The 27,314-nt window shown below is 43.8% G+C and overlaps 1 protein-coding gene across 1 annotated transcript; it reads left to right on the forward strand.

Moving 5' to 3' along the window:
- The first annotated feature begins 7,950 nt into the window (after window positions 1-7,950).
- Window positions 7,951-26,711, forward strand: LOC138637967 (extracellular calcium-sensing receptor-like). The gene is made up of 6 exons (XM_069726888.1): window positions 7,951-8,277; window positions 10,838-11,129; window positions 14,634-15,458; window positions 23,112-23,336; window positions 23,875-23,998; window positions 25,816-26,711. Exons 1-6 carry the CDS (start codon window positions 8,078-8,080, stop codon window positions 26,709-26,711), a joined length of 2,562 nt encoding a protein of 853 aa, XP_069582989.1. The 5' UTR covers window positions 7,951-8,077.
- Window positions 26,712-27,314: the final 603 nt, after the last annotated feature.

Genomic DNA, 27,314 nt, shown 5'->3' on the forward strand with positions numbered 1-27,314 from the left:
CCAGCTATGCGCTTCTGATAAAGATCTCTTCGTACTCAATTTTAATCGTCTACTAGAATCTATGACCACGTGCCTACGCTCTTGGAAAGATGCTTTTTTATCCTGGATAGGAAGGAAGAATATCCTAAAAAATCTAAATCTACCAAAATGTATTTATATCTTTAACATGCTTCCAATTCAAATTCCCACCTCATTCTTAACTAAAGCACACTCCCTATTCTTCAACTACATTTGGCAAATGCGTAAACCACGTATTAACGCTAAATCCCTCGCCTTACCTATGGACATGGGCGGGATGGGAGCTCTATCGGGCCTTACCTTTCTGCAACATGGAAAACTTTCCCACCTTTTTTTGTCAACGAAATCACCCGGTTGATCTCAATAGACCTTTAACCTCCTATGAGGTCTTATGAGCCAGGACAAAAACTCCTACTAAAACTCTCTCAACAATCTACCAGTCCTTACTTAAGATTGATATACCTATGAAGAGAGCGTATTTAGCTCGTTGTGAAGGGGACATGTGCACCTCATTTTCTGAATCTCAGATCAGACATATCTACAAAAACTCCCATGGCCCTTCGAACTGTGTACGTATTCAGGAAAACTCGTTCAAAATTATTACCAGATGGTATATCACACCTAAATGGATTCACAGATGTCACCAAGCTGCAGCAACTCACTGCTGGAGATGCGGAACAAATGATGGCAGCTACATCCACATCTGGTGGTCCTGTCCGATACTTCGTCCTTTTTGGAATGAGGTATCCTCAGTCTTCCATAAGTTGCTGGGCAAGCGTGCCATCTTGAAACCTGAAAATATCTTTCTAACTCTCCCACTTTGGCCAAATGATAGGTATGCTACTAAATTAGCTCAATTCATAATGGCAGCCGGGAAATCCTTGATCCCGACATGTTGGAACTCTCCTACCCTACCCACCACACAACAACTTTATTCCAAAATCAAACAAATATACCATATAGAAGAGCTGGCAGGAAGAGTCAGTCACACCTCTGCTAACTTTCATAATATCTGGACAACCTGGACCCAATTTAGGACACAGACTTCCTTTTAATCTGCAGTTTTGCCATAATTATCTAACATCCCAATGTGCTAATACATCTCCCCCTCTTCCACTTCCCTATCCTTCCCTCTCCAGCACTCCTCCCCCTCCCCCACTTTTATTTCCATTCTTCCCAATCTCTCTCTGCTTTCTCTGATGTTCTCCCCTTTTCTTTAACAAAAATGAAAGATACTGTTAATCCAAGGATTACGGTAATAAAGTTTCTACTTGCTAGATATTGACTATGAGGCGATGGACGGTCACCAGGTATTGATGATGAGGCGGCAGGTGGTCACCAGGTATTGATGATGAGGCGATGGGTGGTCACCAGATATTGATGATGAGGCGATGGATGGTCACCAGGTATTGATGATGAGGCGACGGGTGGTCACCAGATATTGATGATGAGGCGACGGGTGGTCACCAGATATTGATGATGAGGCGACGGGTGGTCACCAGATATTGATGATGAGGCGACGGGTGGTCACCAGATATTGATGATGAGGCGATGGACGGTCACCAGGTATTGATGAGGCGACGGGTGGTCACCAGATATTGATGATGAGGCGACGGGTGGTCACCAGATATTGATGATGAGGCGATGGACAGTCACCAGGTATTGATGATGAGGCGACGGGTGGTCACCAGGTATTGATGAAGCGATGGGTGGGGACCAGGTATTGATGATGAGGCGACAGGCGGTCACCAGATACTGAAGATAGAGACTACAGGCGGTCACTAGATATTGATGATGAGGCGACAGGCGGTCGTCACATACTGAATAATAATAATAATAATCTTTATTTATATAGCGCCAACATATTCCGCAGCGCTTTACAGTTTAACAGTTTCAAACACAAAAGTCATAAGTAACAACGTTAACAATACAATAATTAAAGCAAAATAAGACAACCCTGCTCGTGAGAGCTTACAATCTACAATGAGGTGGGGGAGATACAAAGTACAGGTGTGTATTTACAATGATGTATTTACAATGAGGGTCCGGCCATCTTCAGGGGGTGGGGGATAGATGGGGATAGTGAATGGGCTACACACACACACAAACATAACATAACTTTGATTAGTGAACGTGATAGGCCGCTCTGAACAAATGTGTTTTCAGCGAGCGCCTAAAACTATGCAAATTATGGATGGTCCTAATATCTTGGGGTAGAGCATTCCAGAGGATTGGCGCAGCACGGGAGAAGTCTTGTAGTCGGGAGTGGGAGGTACGGATTTGTGCAGAGGTTAGTCGGAAGTCATTTGCAGAGCGCAGTGGTCTGTTAGGCTGATAGACAGAAATGAGGGAGGAGATGTAAGGGGGGCCGCACTGTGGAGAGCTTTGTGGGTGAGAACAAGTACTTTGAATTGTATCCTGTAATGAATGGGTAGCCAATGTAACGTCTGGCGAAGAGCGGACGCGTCCGAGTAACGATTGGCCAGATGGACGACCCTGGCTGCTGCATTAAGGATGGACTGGAGAGGGGAAAGTCGAGTGAGGGGGAGGCCAATTAATAGAGCATTACAGTAGTCCAGGCGGAGTGGATCAGGGCGACAGTGAGGGTTTTAGCTGTCTCCATGGTGAGAAAAGGGCGGATTCTAGAGATGTTCTTTAGGTGTAAGCGGCACGAGCGGGCAAGAGATTGTATATGGGAGGTGAAGGAGAGATCAGAGTCAAACATAACACCCAGACAGCGCGCCTGCTGCCGGGGTGTTATTATGGTGCCACCCACGGAGAGGGAAATGTCAGATTTAGGGAGGTTAGTAGATGGTGGGAGCAGAAGAAGTTCAGTTTTGGAGAGGTTGAGTTTCAGATAGAGGGCGGACATGATGTTGGAGACTGCGGACAGACAGTCAGTGGCGTTCTGTAGTACAGCGGGGGTAAGGTCAGAAGATGGAGATGGAAGATGGAGACTATGGGAGGTCACCTGGTATTGATGATGAGGTGACAGGTGGTCACCAGGTATTGATGATGAGGCGGTGGGAGGTCACCAGGTATTGATGATGAAGTGACGGGTGGTGGCCAGGTATTGATGATGAGGTGACAGGCGGTCACCAGATACTGAAGATGGAGACTACGGGCGGTCACCAGATACTGATGATGGAGGCGACGAGCGGTCACCAGATACTGAAGATGGAGACTACGGGAGGTCACCTAGTATTGATGATGAGGCGACAGGTGGTCACCAGGTATTGATGATGAGGTGATGGGAGGTCACCAGGTATTGATGATGAGGCGATAGGTGGTCACCAGGTATTGATGATGAGGTGATGGGAGGTCACCAGGTATTGATGAGGCGACGGGTAGTTACCAGATATTGATGATGAGGCGACAGGCGGTCACCAGATACTGAAGATGGAGACTACGGGCGGTCACCAGATACTGATGATGGAGGCGACAAGCGGTCACCAGATACTGAAGATGGAGACCATGGGAGGTCGCCAGGTATTGATGATGAGGCGACAGGTGGTCACCAGATACTGATGATGGAGGCTACAGGCGGTCACCAGATACTGAAGATGGAGACCACGGGAGGTCGCCAGGTATTGATGATGAGGCGACAGGTGGTCACCAGATATTGATGATGAGGCGATGCGAGGTCACCAGGTATTGATGATGAGGCGACAGGTGGTCACCAGATATTGATGATGAGGCGATGCGAGGTCACCAGGTATTGATGATGAGGCGACGGGTGGTTACCAGATATTGATGATGAGGCAACAGGCGGTCACCAGATACTGAAGATGGAGACCAGAGGCAGTCACCAGATATTGATGATGAGGCGACCGGCGGTCACCAGATACTGAAGATGGAGACCAGAGGCAGTCACCAGATATTGATGATGAGGCGACCGGCGGTCACCAGATACTGAAGATGGAGACCAGAGGCAGTCACCAGATATTGATGATGAGGCGACCGGCGGTCACCAGATACTGAAGATGGAGACCAGAGGCAGTCACCAGATATTGATGATGAGGCGACCGGCGGACACCATATACTGGTGAGATTCCCATTTCTTTGGGTTCATTCACTTTGCATTTTATTATTTGATAAAAAATAAACTATTAACCCGTCTTTTCTACTTGCGATAGAAACAGGGGACCTGAAATGAGGCAACAAATGATCAGTCAGCAATTTCTTCTAAAAGACAGTCATCAACCGAGGTGACAACTGTGGAGTCAGGAGACCGTCAGCATCTCTTCTAATCCCCTGGTATCAATAATTGAGGAGAATCCACCGCCACCTTGTATCACATGTTATTACACCGCATCATGAGGGACAGACAGCCTGTAATCACTCAGTGCTTCATTTCTCAGGAGGAGCCTGGGGAAAGTGTAACCACTAATTTTAAGATTGTCCGGTCCGCTGAGTCCTGGGTCCAGATGTTTCCTTATGGGACCTGACACATGGAGAAGACTGCAATCATGGCAGCCCATATATGTAAATATTATATATACCTGGAAACGCTTTAAGTCTGTCGATGAGAGCATGTAAGTCCATGATAAACTCATCTAACTAGTGGAGGGGGCTGAGAGCGATAATCATCAGAGCCTGTGACCATTGTCTGGTATCAGGTGAGTAGAAGACCTAGTCTGAGGGACATCACAGGAGCAGATGTGTGAGTAGATGACGCACGCAGAACAACTGTGTCCTGTAATCAGGCGCGCAGTCCAAATGGCAGATGATGTCTCCATGGTTGGGCTTTCGGTAAGATACAAAACTTTGTGTGATGTTGTAAGAAAAGCCTAAACTTCAGCAAAAGACTTCAGTCCCAGACTGGAAACTTTTACCCTTTAATAACAGGAATATTTGTTTCATTTTTTTTTGCTTCTCCACATCCCATTAGCCATAACTATTCATTTTTTCACTGACTCGGCCGGATGAAGACCCTGCATTCCTGGTCGTCCCCTCTGGGGTTCATAGCTAGTCCCTGAGTCACTTGTAAGGATCATTTTTTTCTTGTGTTTTTGATTTTTTGTTTTCCTACTTTTTACGTTTCCTGCTAGATGACCTTATTATGTATTTTTCAGGTTATTACAGCTATTTTTCTTATACATTTTTCATTATGTTTTAGATTAGCATATATAGTATTTGTTACATAATGTCCCCCAAGAAGGGAAATATTACATTTCAGGGACATTTCATTTCTTGTACGGCTCAGATTCTCACTTTAACAATGGACAAAATATGGTAAAAACATCCTCAACAGACAAGGGGTCTCCCCCGTCCACCTGCAGAAAATAAGGTTCAATCTCCAGAGGATACAAGTCTTCATGAGAATACCTAGTCTTGACTTTCATTAAAGGAAACCTGTCATTGGGATTTCACCCGCGCCATGGCCTGCTTGACTCACAGCCTTTATGCCGCGAGACTTCGGACAAAAGAGCCGTCAATCAGGCAGAAGGACGTGGCACTGGGCAGGGAATTGAGCTGAGTGACGGAGGCTTCAGATCTACCACAGTCTTTCAGCATTATTTGCATATCAATTCCAATGGTGATTTTGCAGTAACAGCGTAGTGGACCGGCCATTTAAAAGTCTTGCTGGACTTGTCTTCAAAAGATCTACCTGCCTATGTAAAAAGTTTGAGGGCTAAAATGCTGCTGACAAATTCCCCTTCATAGGAAGCAAATGTCACTTGGTAGAAGCAACCTTACAAAAACCACATCATATACAGAAGTGTCCAAAATAATAGAAGTCCAATATGACTGACCAGATTAGTCACTGGTTTTGGTATAAATTCTATCACCACACGTCACACAATTTACCGAGCGGTGCCGTAGATTCTAATAAAACCACCAGACTCCGCATTCACGATCTGCAGGTTTTTGAGTCTTTGGATTATAATAATTTATTGACAGGGGGAAAGTTTTCACAATAATAGCAGTGTGGAGATCAATCAGCGAGGTCCATCATTCTGTGAAGAGATCGGTGTGAATCAGAAAGGCTCAGCCAGTGATCGGCTCTGGGATGATCACAGACAGTCTCACGTTACCTTTCAGAAGATGCCTGTGTGACTCTAATCTCTTACCAAGTAGTCCCCGCAAAGAACCACTGTAAAAAAAAAATACACGTACTAAAGCAGATAAAATGTTACAAAGGACACATCAACTGACCTACAGAGAAGTGGAGAAACATTTTGTGGACCGATTAAAGTAAAATTGTTCTTTTTGGGTCCATGGGCCATAGACAGTTCATCAGACGACCCCCAAACTATGCAGTCACAGTACACCCTGCACACAGTGAAGCATGGTGGGGAAGCGTCATGATATGGGCAGGTTTCTCTTACTGTGGTGCCGGACCTATTTCCCTCACACCATGGATCATGGACCAGTCAGCAGATATTAAAATACCTGAAGACGTCATGTTGCCTTACGCTGAAGAGGATATGCCCTTGAAATGGAAGTTTCACCAAGACACCGGCCCTAAACACACCAGTAGAAGAGCAAAATCTTGGTTCCAGTCCAACATAATTGAGTTTATGGAGCGGCCGGCCCAATCCCTGGACCTTCATCTGATAGGACACTTGTTGGGGGGACATCAAAAAATGATGTTTCTGAGGCAAAGCCAACAAATGCCAAAAAATTGTGGGATGTCGTCCGAGCATCCTGGCCTGGAATAACAGGTGACAGCGGCCAGAAGTTGGTGACTCTATGCAACATAGATGTGAGGCCATTCTAAAAAACTGTGGGGAACAACTAAATAATAAGTCAGTGATTCACAGGAATGATAAATACCCCCCAAAAATGGTACAAAAGACAAATGCAGACACAAATGTAAAAAATTTTGTTATTTTCTATAAAGTAGTTAAAAATTCTATACATAAGTGTGCAATGTTCCCAATGCTGGAAATAAAAACGAGGAGAAAGTTTTTTTGTGAGTAACTCATGTTTTTGAACACACTGCGAATATTTTGAACACTACTGTAAATTCCATCTGCCATCGACATATTGTGGTCAAAATCTGCATTTCAGAGCAAACAAAACATCCGGTGATGGCCACCTTATGTCCCATCTAAAAACCTATAAAGCCTGAATACGACCAGACACGAAGCAAACAAAGTCGCAAAGTTTACTGAAAATACATTAGTATGAAGATGTTAAAAGACAATAAACTGAATACACACAATGTAAAGAAGTGGTAGGGTGACCAGAGACCCCACAGGCATGGAGATATGTACACACATACAGTACAGACCAAAAGTTTGGACACACTTTCTCATTTAAAGATTTTTCTGTATTTTCAAGACTATGAAAATTGTACATTCACACTGAAGGCATCAAAACTATGAATTAACACATGTGGAATTATATACTTAACAAAAAAGTGTGAAACAACTGAAATTATGTCTTATATTCTAGGTTCTTCACAGTAGCCACCTTTTGCTTTGATGACTGCTTTGCACACTCTTGGCATTCTCTTGATGAGCTTCAAGAGGCAGTCACCGGGAATGGTCTTCCAACAATCTTGAAGGAGTTCCCAGAGATGCTTAGCACTTGTTGGCCCTTTTGCCTTGGTATCTATGGCTGTTACCTCCTGACTCTGGCATTACTTGGTATGGGAGATCATTAGTGATGAGCAAGCACGCTCGCGTAGTCTCCGAGTATTTGTAACTGCTCAGAGATTTAGTTTTCATCACAGCAGAATGATTTACAGCTACTAGTACATGTGGGGGTTGCCTGGTTGCTAGGGAATTCCCATATGTAATCAAGCTGGCTAGTAGCTGTAAATGATTTAGCTGCGGAGATGAAAACTAAATCTCGGAGCAGTCATAAATACTTGGAGACCACCCGAGCGTGCTCAGGAATGCCAGAGCAACGAGTATACTCGCTCATCACTAGAGATCACCATTGTTTGCACAAAGCAATAGTTAAAATCACTCAACAGAATCATATGTGGACTTCTTTCATCACAGGTAGAGGAATGGAGAGTATATAGCATCAATGACAGATGTTCCTCGACATCTTCCCACAAGGACTCCTTATTGTGACCATGATGATGTAGAGACAAGTGCCAATGATCAGACTCCTCCTTTTCCTTCTGTCCTTACCCCTCACCATGGAGCAGGTCTTCGGCTGCAGACTGCAAGGATGGGAGATGGATCCCTTTACTCAGCCTGGAGATGTTCTCATTGGGGGGCTCTTCCTGGTCTACTCTGGATATGACTTCTCACAGCCGAGCTTCCATGATTTGCCGCAACCTGTGTCTTGTAATGGGTAAGAGTTTATATAGACTTATGGACTCAATCATGTAACTTCAATGAGCTTAGATCCTGGTCTATGAATTAGGTCGGGGCAATTACCTTGAATGTATTCGGTGCAAGAATTAGGAGGTTATCCCAGATTCAGTCATAGCAAACATTATAAACTAACGAGCAAAAGGGTAACCGTGTTCTGAACTTTTGACTTTCAGGCTCCATATCTCATTATCCACTACTGCTTTGAACGTGAGACCCCCATCATTTTATAGACAATCATCTTGGCTATCTCATACATAAATGTGACTTGTGTTATGTCCCTGCATTGTTAATGGTTTGCTCCTAAAAATCTTAATTTTGATTTTTCTTAGTTTGTCAGTATTTTGTAAATCCACCTTTGGTTTCATTACCGCCTGAGTCCTTCGTGTTAGCTCTACATCAGATTCAAACATGTGCCAACCGAAATCTGATCCCAGGGCTCTTCTACATGTTGCCAAAGTTGGTGCATACAGGTCGACTTACTTGGGTACATACAGTTTTTTTATTCCCCTCTACGCACAAGTGTTGGATTGGGTTGTGGTCTGGGGACTGGGGACTTCAGGTCATTGTTCTGTTGGATCACTATGTCATTATTTTCATACCCATAGTACTTGAGAGTACAAAGTAACTTGTCTTGTAGGATACTCACATATAGCCCAGCATTGATACCACCATCGATCCTAGTCAAGAATCCAATGCCTTTGTTTGTGAAACAACCCTGTATCAGCAGGCTTCCTACATCGAACTTGACAGTTCCTTAAATTTCTCCATGCGGCCCCTCCTTTTTCCCTAGTCTCTTCCAGACTCATTTGCACCCCTCAGAGCCTAGTCTATTAACTTTTGTCTCATTGCTCCAAATTACCCATTTCTAATCTTCTATTGTCTGCTTTCTGGACTTTTTTCAAACTCAAGTTGACGCTTCTTATGACTATATTGAACTTGAGGCTTAGTCTCCTTTTTTGGACCAACATTCCAGACTTGCGTAATGTGCACCGCATGGACATCTGTGATCTCAGTATTATGAAGCATATGAGCCTCCTCCACTGCTGTGTTTGTAGCTCCAGAACTGATAGACCTTGGTATGAGCCGACTTGTTGATAATTTGCCTGGACGTCCTCCTCTTGGCTTTTGAATGGATTGACAGACTTCATTTCAAATTCTTCCATCTGTCATGGCATTCACATGATGCAATCTGGCAATTTTCTTGGCCGAGAGACCGCTATCAATGAGCTGGATGAGGCTGTTTCTCTTTTCTTGGGAAATCTTCATGGTGGCTCCTCTTTTTGAACCAGTGACTATTCGCTTGGGAATCAAACTAATAACACACAGAGCTTTTAGGGAATGTGAGAACAGGTTGTGATCTGTAGTTTACGGGAAGAAAAAGATGTTTCCACCACCAGGAGCAAAACAGGAACAATGCAGCGACATGACAAGACTCTGCATAACTGATCATATGCTAAATAGTTGCAAGTCACATTTTTGTATGAGAGTCAAGATGATAGTCTATAAAATGATGGTAGTCACATGTAGAAGCAGTAATAAATGGTAAGATATGGAGCCTGAAACTCAAATGTTCAAAACATTATCACACTTTTGCTCCTCAGAGTATTTAGTAATCAATAGATTCTGGACAATGGAGATCTAAAAGTAACAAGATATCTTATTACCTCAATTTGTTTTAGTCCTTTAGACTATTACAGTGGTTCAAACTGGCCAAGTAGGATTGAACACCTTTCTGGGAATGTTCTAAAGATGGCCACACACATGGGACACTCCTACAGCCCTCCACTTTTCACAGATCATTTGAGGACTAATGACGATCAGATAAAAACCTCAAATGACTATTTTCCAGATGATGACAGCTGGTTCTTTGTCAGCTAAAACAATTGTCTGTGTTAAGTTTCACCTTCAATCGTTTGGCTGAACTTTTTGCTTTTGATCAACTTTAGGGGAGTTCAAGGTGCCCCATCAATAGGTTTCACCATCTTCTATTCATCTCATTGTTTACAGAATGGCAAGCTCTGTGCTAATCAAGTGCTTTCTAATATGTTTTGTGTTTCGACCCAATGCAGAGATAAGACTTTGCTGTCAGTGACTACAAACATATTGCTTATGGAAGACTTCTCCTGCTCTGCTTGGCCCTCAGAGCTGTGTCTGCCCCTGTGTTTCCAGTAACCAGTGTTCCTCAAAACAGAGCAGAACTAGACCAGTCCTGTTAATATTAGAAATGGCAAAATTATTTCTGCCTGCTCAAAGTTGCTTGGCAGATCCTTAACGTGGACAATATTGTTCCTGTTCACAGGTAGAAGAGATGTTAAAATTAATCTTGAATAAATAAAAAAAAAGTCTACAACTGCTCAGATATTTGTAGAAATCTTGTCAACAGGCAGGGGAGCTTCACAGTGAGACCTTCCTGGACATTGTATCAGTAGAGTCTATAGGTATTGACATCAATGACCTGATACGTCTCCTTTCTGGGGTATCTGAGGAACGCTGTTGGTTTCTACAAAGTTTAATTCTTATCTTGGTGCCATCTACAGGTTCCACATCCGATATTACAGGGATGTTCTTGGCTTCATCTTTGCGATCAATGAAATTAACAATTATCCAGACTTTCTACCTAACATCTCGATTGGCTTCAGCCTTCTTCACTCTTGCATGTCTGAGCTTCGGGCCATCGGAGGAACAATGTCCCTTATGTCTGGTGCTAGAAATCCCATCCCTGGGTATGACTGTCACATGACCTCCATAATGGTTGGGATAATTGGAGACATGGCCTCAGCTCTGTCTCTTCCTGTAGCTCGGATATTGGGAGTTTACAAATACCCACAGGTACAACAATTATTAATGTAAAGTCTTGTTGTTGCACTTTTGGTCAGTTCCTTCACTTCTATCTTAATATTCTCTATTACTGAAGAGTTGACACTGGATATACAAAGATTAACCACTTCACGCCGCAGCCCATATTCGATTTTGCATTTTTGTTTTTTGCTCCCCTGCTTCCCAGAGCCATAACATTTGTATGTTTCCATCAATATGCCGATATGAGGGCTTGCTTTTTTGTGGGACAAGGAACGAGTTGTACCTTTCTCCCGTATATCGTAGACTGGAAACCGGGAAAAAATTCCAAGTGCGGTGAAATTGCAAAAAAGGTGCAATCCCACAAGTGGTTTTTTCAATCAAGTTCACCAAGTTCTAAAACTGACCTACCATTATGATTCTCCAGGTCATTACGAGTTCATAGAGCCCAAACATGTCTAGGTTCTTTTTTATTTACCCCCTTCATGACCTTGGGATTTTCCGTTTTCCGCTCCCCTCCTTCCCGGAGCCATAACTTTTTTATTTTTCCATCAATATGGCCATCTGAGGGCTTATTTTTTGCAAAACAAGTTGTACATTTGAACATCATTGGTTTTACCATGTCGTGTACTAGAAAACGGGAAAAAAAATTCCAAGTGCGGTGAAATTGCAAAACAAAATGCAATCCCACACTGGTTTTTTGTTTGGCTTTTTTACTAGATTCACTAAATGCTAAAACTGAGCTGCCATTCTGATTCTCCAGGTCATCACAAGTTCATAGACACCTAACATGTCTAGGTTCTCTTTTATCTAAGTGATGAAAAAAATTCCAAACTTTGCTAAAAAATACACCATTTTCAGATACCCGTAGCGTCTCCTTTTTTCGTGATCTGGGGTAGGGCGAGGGCTTATTTTTTGTGTTCCAAGCTGATGTTTTAATGATACCACTTTTGTGCAGATACGTTCTTTTGATCACCCGTTATTGCATTTTAATGCAACGTCGCGGCGACCAAAAAACGTAATTTTGGCGTTTCAAATTTTTTTCTCGCTACGCCGTTTAGTGATCAGGTTAATCCTTTTTTTATTGATAGATCAGGTGATTCTGAACGCGGCGATACCAAATATGTGTTTTGATTTTTTTATTGTTTTATTTTGAATGGGGCGAAATGGGGGTGATTTAAACTTTTATATTTTTATTTTTTTCACTTTTTTTTTAACTTTTTTCATTTACTTTTGCCATGCTTCAATAGCCTCCATGGGAGGCTAGAAGCAGGCACAACTCAATCGGCTCAGCTACATGGGAGCGATCATCAGATCGCTCCTATGTAGCTGAATTCCTGCATTGCTATAAGCGCCGACCACAGGGTGGCGCTCACAGCTAGCTGCGATCAGTAACCATAAAGGTCTCAAGGACCTCTATGGTTACTATGCAGACGCATCACCGACCCCCGATCATGTGATGGGGTCGGCAATGCGCTTATTTCCGACCCGATGGTGGAAAGCGCCAGTTAAATGCCGCTGTCAGCGTTTGACAGCGGCATTTAACTAGTTAATAGCGGAGGGTGGATTGCGATTCCACCCGTCACTATTGCGGGCATATGTCAGCTGTTTTGAACAGCTGACATGTCCCGGCTTTGATGCGGGCTCATCGTCAGAGCCCGCATCAAAGCGGGGGTTCTGACCTCGGACGTACTATCCCGTCCGAGGTCAGAAAGAGGTTAAATGTTAATGTTAAAAAAATGTAAATGCTAAAAATCCAAAGTTTGTTAAAAAAAATAAATTGCGTCATTTTTCAAGACCCGTAGCGTCTCTATTTTTCATGTTGTCGGGTTGCGTGAGGGCTTATTTTTTGCGTGCCATTCTGTAATTTATAATTATACCATTTTGGTTCAGATAAGACCTTTTGATCGCCCTTTATTGCATTTTAATCCAATGTAGCGGCAACAAAAAAAAACATAATTCTGGTGTTTTGACTTTTTTTTTCCCAACAACATTTACTGATCGGATTCTTTTTATATCTTGATAGATTGGGCGATTCTGAATGCGGCAATACCAAATATGTGGGGGTTTTTTCATTGTTTTATTTTGAATAGGGCGAAAGGGGGGCAATTTGAGCATTTATTTTTTGTAATATTTTTAAAAACATTTTATTTTTGGCATGCTTCCATAGTCTCCATTGGAGACTAGAAGCTGTGATCTTCTGATCGCCTCTGCTACACACAGGTGATGATCAGATCACCTGTGTGTAGCAGAATTGCTCATTTGCTATCAGCGAGGACTGCTAAGCGGCGCTCATAGCAATCCGGCAATGATAACCACAGGGGTATGCTGAAGACCCCACATTGTCATGCCAACCCATTGGTGACCCGTGGTCATATAACACGAGCGCCAATGGGCAGGATTAGTTTCTGGCGCGATCACATTAAATGCCACTGTCAGAGATTGAAAGCGGCATTTAACAGGTTAACATCTGCGGGTGGATCGCGATTCCACCCACGGCTGTTAGAGGCACATGTCAGCTGTTCAAATCAGCTGACATGTGCCAGGAAAGATGTGGACTCAGTGCTGGAGCCCACATCAAAGGGAGAGACCCGACATGCGAAGTACATGTACAACTCATGCCGTGAAGGGGTTAAAAAACTAAATCTGACCATGAGGGATAGTTATTTCTTCACATGACTTTCAGATACCAATTTTCCCCAACCACGTTTATTTCTGAGTAGTAAGGTATAAAGGTTAGTATGCCCACCAGTTTTTATACTGCAGAACTTCCAAGAGCCAACACCAATCCACAAATAAGCTTTTACCCGAGAGGAGACACTTGGAGTCAAACGTTCAACTATTAACACAAAATAAGAAAATGTCACAAATATTGCTACAGGCGGATTTGCTCAAAACGGCAAACGGATTCGATTTTGTCAGAATTGGAAGCGCACAAAAATACTCCCCGACCCCAAAGCGTAACATAAGGGAGAAAGAAGGGCATAAGAAAGCGTTATGCTCACATTTCCTAAAACCATAGCTCTCCGCTGACTCACTCCGATCTTCCAGCCCTGACTAGGCCCCACATGACGTGCAGCATACGCCATTGATTTTGCAGAAAAATTGAGGCTTATATAACGATGGAAAATCTGAGTTGTGGAGGAAGCCCAAGTCTACTTTTATTATTTTTTTTAAACTCCATACCAGGCCTGAAAAGAAACCAACAAAATGGATGGATGTCATTTTGCTGCTGGATTTGTTTTTCAAATAAAAAATAAATCAGATGTGAATCTGGAATTTTGCGGAAAATTATAACATTTAATTAATCATGAATATTTGTTCATCTAAAAACACAGACCTTTGTGCCCTTCCATTGACCCATTATCTAAATGATCTTGTAGGGACGCATCAGTGCTGGGAAAAAGAAAATATGAGAAAAAAAATACTAAGACGTATTAGTAACCCCCATGGCCAACTAGAGCGGTTTGTGAAGCATCTTTTGATGTATGGCTTGAATAACTCAAACCTACCACTGAATTGTAATGTTTCTTCCAGATCAGTCATGGAGCCTCCTCATCAGCACTGAGTGATAAGGTGAACTTCCCGTCCTTCCTCCGCACGGTGCCCAGTAACATCTTTCAGAACATCGCTCTCTCCAAGCTTATTGGTCGGTTTGGTTGGACATGGGTCGGGATGATAATTGTAGACAATGATGTTGGAGAGCAGGGTGGGAGAGTGATAAGAGCTGAGATAGAGAAAAGTGGAATCTGTGTGGCTTTTGCAGAAAAGATCCACCTTAGCTACTCAAAAACACAAGTCCTAAGGGTGGTGGATGTGATACGCGAAAGCTCTGTAAACATCATCATCCTTCACAGTACCGAAGCTCACGTGAAGTCTCTCCTTGATGTCATGTATGACGAGGAAGTTACTGGGAAGATTTTCATTTCCTCAGCATCATTTACAATAACACCCGGGCTTTTCTCCAAAAAAGCATGGAAAGTCCTCAATGGGACCATTGGGTTAATGCCTAATACTAGGGCAATGCCAGGATTTGAGACGTTTTTACAAAACTTGAATCCTTCTTTATATGACACACATCCATATATTAAGCCATTTTGGGAAACTGCTTTTAATTGCACATGGAGAATTGGAGAATTCATGAAAAATGTAACTAATTTTGGGTCTTGGGGACCAGTCTGTCCCCCGGATGAAGATCTTAAGGTGATGGTACCTTCTTTATTTGAGACATTTGACCTTAGCTACACTTACCATGCCTACTTGGCTGTATATGCCTATGCTCATGCGCTACGTACATTACTCCAAAGCTCATCAGGAGTTTACCAACCATGTGGTAATGTCAGTGATATCCGACCCTGGAAGGTAACATCTTAAATCCTGATGTGAAATCTTTGATGAGTCATTTACATAACCAGAGTATAATCACAGATAAAAAGGAATGTAAAGGATAAGAACAAACAGTGCCATATTGCCATATGTCCATGGGTTGGGTCGTGCTATCATAGCTCAGATCCCTGTGAATGAGGATATACCGCAATGCCAGACACAGTGGTGGCATTTTTTTTGGAACAAAGCAGCCACATTTCATTTTACGTCCTGGCCTGCTTTAAGTCTTGGTGATTAAAGGAAGCTTATTTGAATAGGATAAAATAACAAACAAATGCGACATAATATTAGTGTCCAAGAAATTATAGAGGAGCCTTGACTAAGCTTGCATCAGTCCAAACTTTATTAAATCTCATGAGAATACTTTACAATGACTATGGACCTTAAAGGGAACCTGTCTCCCCCAAAATCGATGATGAGGTAAGCTCACCGTCATCAGGGGCTTATCTACAGCATTCTGTAATGCTGTAGATTGTAGATAAGCCGCCGATGTTACCTGAAAGAAGAGAAAAAAAAAGCCGGATTACGTACCGGTAATGCTCTTTTAATGAGTCCACGACAGCACCCCACATGAGAGAGAGGGATCCGCCCATAGGAACAGGAAACCTACAGAATAAAAGGAGGCGGTCCCCTCTCCTCCTCAGTTTAGTTACAGAGTATAAAAAGGGGAACCGCAAAAGTGTTAGTATTCATTCTTATTCAGTCACATAAATTTCTTAACTCTATACAACCATTATTTGTGACCTTAAAGGAAAGAGCTGTGCATAATTTAGGGAGGGTAATACATGGGTGCTGTCGTGGACTCATTAAAAGAGCATTACCGGTACGTAATCCGGCTTTTTACCCTTCGCCACGACAGCACCCCACATGAGAGATTTTCAGAGAGTCATTATTTGGGTGGGATTACTGTATTAAGAACAGCTCTACCAAAGGTCAGATCAGAAGACGTGGACAGATCAAGTCTATAATGGTTGTAGAAGGTAGAAGGTGTAGACCAAGTTGCAGCCTTACATATTAAATGGATCGGTACATCTGCTTGTTCCGCCCAGGAGGAAGCCATGGCTCGTGTTGAGTGCGCTTTTATACCCACTGGAGGAATCTCGCCTTTTGACGTATAGGCCAAGCAGATAGCCTCTCTGATCCACCGAGATATGGTAGCTCTCGTGACCCCATGTCCTTTCTTGTGGCCCTGAAAGGAGATAAACAGAGCCCTACTCTCCCTCCATGTCTGACACCTTTCTATATAAGTCAGGATGGCTCTTCTGACATCTAAGGTGTGGAACTTATGATGTTCTGGAGTTACAGGTGAATCAAAAAAGGAAGGGAGAAATATTTCTTGTGACCTGTGGTAGGTGGACGCTACCTTAGGGAGGTATGAGGGGTCTGGTTTCAGGACTATCCGATCATGAAATATCAGTAAGAAAGGTGGGTCTACTGATAGGGCCTGGATGTCACTAACCCGTCTAGCTGAGGTTAGGGCTACTAGTAAGGCTACTTTATATGTTAGGATTTTTAAAGGTATTGAATCTAATGGTTCAAATGGAGAGCTTGTTAAGGCCTCTAATACTAGATTTAAATCCCACGGAGGTAGACGGGGAATATGGACCGGTTTACTACGTTCACAAGATTTTATGAATCTGGAGATCCACCTATTAGCTGCTATATTGCATCCATATAGGGCTCCTAATGCCGAGACCTGAACTCTTAAGGTATTTACAGATAGTCCTAACTCTCGGCCTTTTTGCAAGAACTCTAGGATAGGTGTGAGTGGAACTTGCTTAGTGAACGGTACCGTGTAGAAGTCTAAAAATTTATTCCATACCCTACTATATATTAGGGTGGTAGATCTTTTCCTGCTCAATAAGAGGGTGTTTACTAGTTCTGTTGAGAACCCTCTGGAACTTAATAGTTGCCTCTCAAATTCCACGCCGTCAAGTGAAGACCTTTCACTTGCGGGTGGAAAAAGGGGCCTTGGTACAGCAGCTCCTTGTCTGATGGGAAGATCCAAGGATCGCATAGGCACATGGTCTGGAGACAAGAGAACCATGGTCTTTTCGGCCAGAATGGTGCAATGAGGATTACTCTTGCCTGTTCCCTCCTGATCTTTCTGATCACTAGAGGAATCAGAGACATTGGAGGAAAGGCATATGCCAGTCTGAACCGCCAAGGATGGTGGAGAGAGTCCAACATATCTGGGTGATCCCTGGTGTTCAGGGAAGCGAACCTTTGTACTTGCCGGTTGTCTCTTGTGGCAAATAGGTCGATTTGTGGTATCCCCCATGCTTCTGTTATCCTTCTGAATATGGATTTGTTTAAGGTCCATTCTCCTTGACGCAACTCGTTTCTGCTGAGGTAGTCTGCCCTGATGTTCTCTACACCTTTGATGTGCAGGGCTGTTAAGGATGTTAGATGAGCCTCTGCCAGCTGAAAGATGTTTGCAGCTATGGTCATCAGACTTCCTGACTTTGTACCACCCTGACGGTTCAAGTATGCCACTGCGGTGGAATTGTCTGAGTAAATTCTTACATTTGTTCCATGAATCTGCGGAAGAAAATGATATAAGGCACATTCTATTGCTTTTAACTCCTTCCAGTTGGAGGAACATATTAATTCTGTCTGATCCCAAGTATTTTGGGCCAGATTGTCTTCCATATGTGCTCCCCACCCAATAGGGCTGGCGTCGGTGGTAATTATTTTAGACGGGTCTATTATCCATGGCACACCTCGTGATAGGTGGTCCATGTCTAGCCACCAGGATAGCGATTCTAAGACATTACTGGAAAGAGTTATTCTACTTTCTAGATAACCGTCTTTCCCCTGAGCCGACAATACTTCGTACTGCAATTGACGGGTATGGAATTGTGCCCAAGGTACAGCAGGGATACATGATGATAATGACCCCAGTAAGGACATGGCCTTCCTTAGTGTCATGTAGGGTTTGCGTATTGCGTCTGATACCTTTGATTGTATAGTCAACCTCTTTGACTGAGGAAGAAAGCATTTCTGACTTACGGAGTCTAGCTGGATTCCTAGAAATGTCTGAACGGTTTCTGGATTCAGCCGAGATTTTTCGAAGTTGACGATCCAACCTAACTCCTGTAGGGACGAGATCGTATTAGATAAACGAGTTTTACATTGAAGTGCAGAGCTTCCTACCACTAGAAAGTCATCTAGGTAGGGTATTATCAAGGTATCTCGTTGGCGTAGATGAGCCATCACTTCTAGTATCACCTTAGTGAAGACGCGAGGAGCCATAGAAAGCCCAAATGGCATTGCAACATATTGAAAGTGACGAACCTTTCCCTCCAGGGTGACTGCTACCCTTAGGTACTGCTGATGTTCGGCATGTATGGGAAGATGGTAATAGGCGTCCTTTAAGTCTATTCCGGCCATGACACACCTAGGGAATAAGAGTTTTATGGTAGAACTAATGGATTCCATTTTGAAGGTATGATTACGCAGGAAAGAATTTAATTTTTTAAGATTTATGATGGTTCTAAATGAACCATCTGGTTTATTAATCAGGAATAAAGGGGAGTAGAACCCTTTCCCTTTTTGATCCTGGGGAACTTCAAATCAGGACTTTCTTAGATAGAAGAGATAGGATCTCTATTTCTAGAGCCCTCTGTTGGTCCTGACCTTTTGGAGATGTTATTATGAAGGAATCCCAAGGGATTCGATCAAATTCTAATTTAAGGCCGTATTGCACAATGTCCAGAATCCACTGGCTGGATGTTATCTGTTCCCATTGGGGAAGAAAAAATTTTAATCTGCCGCCTACTTCCTGGTTAGCGGTATTTACGTCTCGGATTATGGGACCCGCTAAAAAAGGCACCTTTTTGCTTTGGGTCCTTCGACTCCCATCGCTCTCTTTGTTCAAGCGGCTTGTTCCTAGTAAAGGGGCGTCTCCTGAAGGCTCTCCTGTAGGATGGAAGATACTGGTTAGGGAAGCCTTTCTTCCTTTCACCTGCTTTATTCAGGAGTTCATCCAGCGTCTTCCCAAAAAGGAACTCACCCTGACAGGGAATCGCACAAAGTTTTGCTTTAGCTTGTGCGTCCCCCTTCCAATTCTTTAGCCAGAGTGCACGCCGGGCTGTGTTGACTAGGCCGGCTGACCTGGCTGCAAGACGTAGCGAGTCCACTGAGGCATCAGCTAGGAATGCTACTGCTTCTTTAATTTGAGGCAATTTCAGCAGGATAGATTCCCTCGAAGTTTTGCCTCTAATCTGTTCCTCCAATTGCTCCGTCCATACTAGTAGAGATCTTGCAGTACAGGTACTAGATATGGCGGGCCTGAACGCCCCCGTATTGACTTCCCATGACCTCTTTAGTAAAGCTTCTGCTTTACGGTCCAGCGGGTCTGTCAGGACCCCTGAATCCTCCACTGGTAGGACCGACTGTTTGGTTGTGGAGGCTACCGCAGCATCAACTTTTGGCACCTTTGACCAGGTGTTTAGGTCTTCATCGCTGAAGGGATAGCGCCTTTTAGAGGATGATGGTAAAAACCCTCTATTCTGCTTGTCCCACTCCTTTTTGACAATATCTTTGATGGTTTGTATGACGGGGAAGGACCTACGTTTCTTCTGTCCTAACCCCGCAAACATTATGTCCTGTGCTGATTTCTTTTCTTTCCCATCTGGGCACCCCATCGTGCTCCTGACAGATTTTATTAAATTGTCCACATTACTGTTGGGAAGACAAAGTCCCCCTTCAGTCTCGGATGAGCTCGGCTGAGATCCCTCTTCGTCTGAAGAAATACATACACCCTCTGACTCCGAACTAACCGGAGACCGGGACCTGCTAGGCTGACGGGTACTGGCGCTACTTGTCTGCGCCAAACCCTGCATCTCTTCTCGGATAATAGCTCTGACATCTGAGGGAGTCATGATATTTTCCTGCCGTAGAGTTTGCATGATACACTCTGCACACAGTTTTTTGGCATAATCATCCGGGAGGGGCTGCGTACATAAAGCACACTCTTTATGCTTAGATTTGTGTGTCCTTTTCTTAGTCTAGAGGAAGGATACAGGAGGAACATATATCAGCATATAGGAAGAGACTCTTTCAAAAACTCACCCAGTGAAGCTGACAGGTACCGGTTCTGGAGGCGGAATTCGTTTGGTGGTAGAACTCTTCTCTGGAGGTCGGCCACCACTCTTTGTGCTGCTCCTCGTGCTTCTCTCCCTGCTGGGAGAGCGCTGTTGCACTGCGGGCAGGTGCGCTTCGTCGGCCGGTGAAGCCATTTCACACACACCGGCCCGACGCTAGCGCTGCATTTTTAAACTTGCCGCCCATTCTCCTGCCTCCCCGGACCAACCCGGAAGTGCTCCCGCGACTTCCGGGTTAGACGCGCCGCTCTCACTCACCATGCGGCCGCCAGAGGCTATTAAGCCGGCCGCTGCAGCGCGCGCGTCCTCACAGTGCCGGCCGGACCTACGGTGACCGGACCCGGACCGTGGATGTTTGGCCAGACGAGGGGGGAGGCTGCAAGCAGGGGCTCCCCCGCCGCTGCTTCTGGTACCGCAGCCCCTGCCGTTCCCACAGAAACCGGCGCAGGCGGGTGCATGGCCCAGGGATCCTCTTCATCTGTAGGTAAGCCGGGTCCCTGTAGGAACAGGAAACCTAAACTGAGGAGGAGAGGGGACCGCCTCCTTTTATTCTGTAGGTTTCCTGTTCCTATGGGCGGATCCCTCTCTCTCATGTGGGGTGCTGTCGTGGCGAAGGGTAAAGGTTAGATTATACTCCCCCAGGGGCGGTCCTGCTCCGATGGGCGTCTCAGGTCCAGAACAGCGTCTCCCATCTTCATTCCATGACGTCCTCTTCTGGTCTTCACGCCGCGGCTCCGGCGCAGGCGTACTTTGTCTGCCCTGTTGAGGGCAGAGCAAAGTACTGCAGTGCACAGGCGCCGGAAAGGTCAGAGAGGCCCGGCGCATGCGCACTGCAATACTTTGCTCTGCCCTCAACAAGGTAGACAAAGTACGTCTGCGCCGAAGCGTGAAGACCAGAAGAGGACGTCATGGAATGAAGATAGGAGGCGCCGCAGCGGAACTGAGACACCCATTTGACCGGACCGCAGCGGGACCACCCCTGGGTATAATTTAACCTTTTTCTCCTCTTTCAGGATACATCAGGGGCTTATCTACAGCATTACAGAATACTGTAGATAAGCCCGATGACGGTGAGCTTACCTCACCATCGATTTTGTTAGGTGACAGGTTCCCTTTAATCAACAATATGACCCTACCAACCCACACTAAAAAGACGAGATGACTGCTGACCTCACCCCCTTCTAATCACATTACTCGGATAAGCCCACTCGCTAATGAGGACTCTGCTGGCTCAATCTTTTAATATTAAGGTGACTCCGATCCACCCTTTAATGATAAAATGAGTATGTTAAGTGAAAGGGAGAAGATACAGATTAGATATTAGGAGACACTTTTTGACAGTGAGGGTGACCATTGAGTGGAACAGGCGGCCACGAGGTGGCAAGTTCTCTTTCAATGGAAGTCTTCAAACAGAGGGTGGACAGACACAGGGGGTTGGACACGACGATCCTGGAGGTCACTTCCAACTCTCATTTTATGAACTGCACCCTAATGAGATTAATCTTTGCACCCAATGCTCTAATGATGGCTGCTGACCTTGCCCTCTAATGATGGCTGCTGACCTTGCCCTCTAATGATGGCTGCTGACCTTGCCCTCTAATGATTGCTGCCGACCTTGCTATCTAATGATAAGCTGACTTCGATTCCAAGCTTTAATGACAAAATTATTCTGCTGAACCCATCCTCTAGCGAGATGTGCTCGTATACACAGAAAATCTGACAAGCCAGTTGCATTAAACAGGAGATTCATTTTTTCACCAAGCTTGTTAAAAATAAAAAAAAGATCATCTTGGCTGTTTTCTCTTGAGATGAAACTCACAGTCAGACTATAAACTCTTAGAATACTTTAGCATCAAGTATGCAAGCCGCTATTTTTAGGCCAATACACATACATCGAGTATTTCAATATTTTTTTCTGCAGCAATAACCAGAGCATTGGCTGGGAAAAATGTTGGGTAAAACGTGCACTTTTTTCTGTGGGCTTTTTCTCTAATTCATTTCAGCAGGTGAAAAACAAAAACATTTAACAAGCCGTAAATTTTAGAAAAACACTTTGGTCAAATCTGCAAGGAAAAAAATAAGCAGCACGAACACAAGCTTTCGGAAGTCTCCTTAACTTTGCTGGTACAGTAAAATGCTGCGGTTTAAACATGTCCTTACTGTCAGTGTACATGGAAGACAAATGGCCTGAGAAGAGGACTTGAATTCTAGTGCCACCTATTGGCTGCAGCAATTCTGAAAGTCAATATCGACCCTTTCAATTTGGCTTTCCACATTACTAAGAAGCTAAACCAGAAGCTCCATTTGTAGACGCGCGTTTTAGGGTGTTTGCACCTCATCAGTGCAAAGCAGGAAAGCCAATATGGCGAGATGCACGCAGTGACATTTTTCTGCGGCTCTTATATTCAGAGGTGGATTGGAATATTAGCCAAGGTCAAGAACTATGATGTTTGAATGCAAGTGGGACTTTTCTGCCTGAAAACAGTCTCTGTATTTTTAATAAGATTTCTTTGATTTACAGGTTCTACGATCACTAAAGAAGATGCCGTTTCGGGCGCCATCTGGAGATCTTATCACTTTCGATAACAATGGCGATATTTCTGCTTCATACGACATTGTGACCATTCAGGTCCTCGGTGGACAGTTCCAGCTCGTGACCGTTGGGTCATTTACTCCCTCGGGTACATCAGGTCATAGGATAGTCCTAAACAGCAGCCTTATTCTTTGGAATGATATGTTCTCCCAGGTAAGATGTATGGACGAAAAACATTTTTTTTGGTGGTTTAGGATCTAGGAAATGTTCTCATTTATACACTATATACTCATTTATGGCCCCATATTCAGTTTCGGTAACTCGTTAGTGCAAGGACCTCAAGCACTAATGCCAAGAACAATACACAGGTAATGCTGCTGCTATTGCTAAGATCTTGTGATGTTGGGAGGAAATTAATTTTGAGAAGCATGGAGGTCATTATTGTGATACATTTGTGAGCCTGTGTAGTAGATATGGGTCCCCGTTGGCCAGACATTGAATGTACAAGTAGTTTTCCGACTACCATTAAAATTCAAGAGGTTCTATAACTATGATAGGATAAATGAGGCATATCACAGAAATCATCGAACCCTTAGAGGATACTTGTGACTAGAGCTGTGAAGTCGGTAAGCTAAACCTCCAGACTCAGACTTCTCAATTTCCCTGACTTCTGACTCCACCAATAAAATGGACACCGACTCCACGACTCAGACTTTGCAGCCTTGCTTGTGACACAGCTTTCTCTATATAGGTCCCGGTGTCTGCATGCAGTAGAAGCTGTGTCCCTGGGTCCAGGAGGGTCACCAGACTAGAACAACCTCCCTGCTGTTTTGACTGTGTGTCATGTTCTGCTGGACAAATTTCTAACAGCACAGGTAAAGCCTTGGAGACTGGACACAAGGCATGATAAATATGACACAAAACAGATTACACATTCTGTATTATGCTACTTTATGGCGACGGTACAAGGACACATAAAACGCTGTTCACCAGTAAACTGCACAATTTATGAGACCTCGGAGCCACGAATGCTTCAGCTTAGTGATGAGCAAACGTGCTTGGCTGTCTGATCTGAGAATACTCGGATGCTGACCAAGGGTCTTTGGCGTGCTCGGAAAATACATTCGAGTCTCCGCGTCTGCATGTCTCTCGGCTGTCAGGCAACCCCTTTATGTGTTACGGCTGTCTAACATTCGTGAGACATGCAGCTGCGGACACTCGAAGGTACTTTTTGAGCACGTCGAATACACTCGGTTAGCACACGAGCACGCTCGCTCATCACTAATCTAGATACAATGGGCCAGGTCAGAAGGTCATATCAAAACGCAAGTGAAAAATTACTTTACAAGTTGGATAAAAAATAAAAAAAAAATCAATGCCGAGAAAGAAAAAGCCAATACATAATTTAATAAAAGCAAATCTTTATTAACACCGATAGACAAACCAGACATGATAAAAACATCTAAAACCACATGAAAAAGTGCATAAATTCAACACCCCTGAGGCAACAATAGACGAGAAAACCATAGATTCTATGTACAAGTATGAATGATGTGTAAGATGAACATATACAATCTCCCGGTTACTCCGAACGTGCAACATGGTAAAGACAATATAGAGAATGAGAGTGAAAAATACGAAATCTCTAATTATAAATATCACTATTCAAGTACAGTCCAGTAAACTGATGGGCGTCCACATGAAAAGTGCGAAAAATATGATGTACAATAGATGTAATAGGTGTTACCAAGATAGATATGCAAAGTATATGAGGTCATGGGTGTATTACGACCATTGTAGGCAGCTAAAAAATAGAAAAAAAACTCTTGTATGCATATGGAACTTCCCCTGAGGAAGCTGTGTTACGGCGATACGCGTGGGACTTGTCATCACACCCGTCACCTCTGCCAACTATCTACCATAGTACTTTTGTCCCCTCCATGAGTTGAAGTTAGACATATAATTGTCTGACAGTTCATCTCTTTCGACTCTGTACACATTTACCGACCCTGGGATTTTGCAGATGTTTCTACTTTATTCGTTTTTTCTGCATCTATACCCCGCAACCTTTTCTATATTTTTTGTTGAGCTGCCTACAATGGCCATAATACACCTTCGCCTATCTCGATAGCATGCATTACATCTATCGCACATCATATTCCTTGCACTCTCCATGGGGGACGCCCATCTGTTTGCAGCACTGTAAAATTTATAATTATAGATTTAGTGTTTTTCACACTCATTCTCTATATTGTCTTTGCCATGTTGCACATCTGGAGTAAGATGAACATATTCATCTTACACATCATTCATACTCGTACATAGGATCTATGGTTTCCTCGTCTATTGTGGCCTCACGGGTGTTGAATTTATGCACTTTCGTCATGTGGCTTTCGGTGTTATGTATGGTTTGCTTGTCTATTAGTGTTAATAAAAACATGCTTTTATTCTTAAATGAGGCGTGTGCATCATTCAGGATCGACTTTTTCACTCTTGGCGTTGTTGTTTCCATACGTGATGTAGCACCCTTTTGTTTGCATTTGTTTCATCAATTAGGCTCATGTTTTTGTGCACCCTGCCCTACCCTATATACAACGGATAAGAACTAGATGTAAAATAACTACATCCTAATTAGCTCCTATGTCCTTCAAGTGCAAAACTATTGTATTATAACATGAACTTCCTTGCTTAGATGCAGCCGAATGCTTCAGATGTCCCGAAGAACAGTGGTCGAATGAAGAACGAAACAGATGTGTTCCAAAAATCATAGAATTTCTGTCTCATCAAGAGCCTCTTGGACGTATTTTGATGTCAATGGTCACATTGTTTTCATTTATGGGCTTGTCCATTTTACTAACTTTCATTAGATTCAAAAACACTCCAATGATCAAAGCCACCAACCGGGAGCTCAGCTACATCTTGTTGGTGTCTCTCATTCTCTGCTTCCTCTGCTGCTTGGTCTTCATAGGCCAACCAACTAAGGTCACCTGCCTCCTGAGACAAACGTTCTTTAGCGTGGTCTTCTCCATCAGCATCTCCTCAGTCCTGGCGAAGACCATCATGGTGATCTTGGCATTTAAAGCCACCAGACTTAACAGTCCTCTGAGGAAATGGTTAGGACCCATAATCCCACGTCATGTTGTAGGACTTTGCTCCGGGTTGCAGGTCGTAACTTGCTCTATTTGGCTTTACAAGTCACCTCCTTTCCCTTCACTGAACACTCAGATAGAAAATCATAAGATAATATTTGAGTGTAATGAAGGACACAAGTTATTCTTCTACATGACATTGGGGTTTATGGCCTTCTTGGCCATGATAAGTTTTTTTGTAGCTTTTATGGCAAGGAACCTTCCAGGAACGTACAATGAGGCCAAATTAATCACTTTCAGCATGTTGGTCTTCTGCTGTGTCTGGATCTTGTTCATCCCGGCTTATCTGAGCACCAGTGGTAAGTATACTGTAGCAGTGCAGGTATTTGCCATCTTGGCTTCCAGCGCTGGACTTCTGAGTTGCATCTTCCTCCCCAAATGTTATATCATACTTTTGAGGCCGGACATGAACAGACGAGAGATACTTGGACACAAGTAACACAAATTTTGGACTTGTGATTAGTAAACATGGATATCTGCCTCACTCTTTTGGCTTGATATTTCAATTTCACAAAGTGAACTTCAGAATTAATGGTGTCATATTTTGATAAAGCCAATCAAGTGTCCAAAACTATAATGTCACGCCGATAAGGGCAGGACGGCGTACTGGGACCCGCACCTGTCCCTGCCACTATAATGGTTAGGAGGCCTGAGCCACCAGCGTATCCCTGTCTCTTGTGCAGGCCCTAACAGTGGACCCCTCTCCCCCATAGGGAGGTGGACTGCACCAGTGTATAAATACAACAATAAACAGGGTATACAGACAAGGTAACTAAAAGTCTCAAACTCACCAAATGCTCACACAACCACAGAGGAAACACAGAGATGGGAAGAGAAGGAAAAAAACTAGGAAGGAATACCGTTTTAACATGCAACCAAAACAGCAGACACCAATCTCTGTAAATAAACCTCCAAGCTCCAACACTATGCTCCTTCAACCTCCAAGCCAGGCAGCAGAACTGATCACTGACAATAACTGTAGTAAAGGCTGGGTCTATATAGAGGAGTAGATTACAAAATCCACTTCAGCTGAGAGCTGAAC

Source organism: Ranitomeya imitator, chromosome 5 (genome assembly GCF_032444005.1).
Source record: "Ranitomeya imitator isolate aRanImi1 chromosome 5, aRanImi1.pri, whole genome shotgun sequence".
Lineage (NCBI taxonomy): Eukaryota > Metazoa > Chordata > Amphibia > Anura > Dendrobatidae > Ranitomeya > Ranitomeya imitator.

Excerpts from the sequence above, each read along its gene's own strand:
- LOC138637967 (XM_069726888.1), top strand. The coding sequence starts at position 8,078 with ATGATCAGACTCCTCCTTTTCCTTCTGTCCTTACCCCTCACCATGGAG. Across the intron at positions 11,130-14,633 it reads GAGTTTACAAATACCCACAG|ATCAGTCATGGAGCCTCCTC; the intron begins GTACAACAATTA and ends TGTTTCTTCCAG. Across the intron at positions 23,337-23,874 it reads GGAATGATATGTTCTCCCAG|GTCCCGGTGTCTGCATGCAG; the intron begins GTAAGATGTATG and ends TTCTCTATATAG.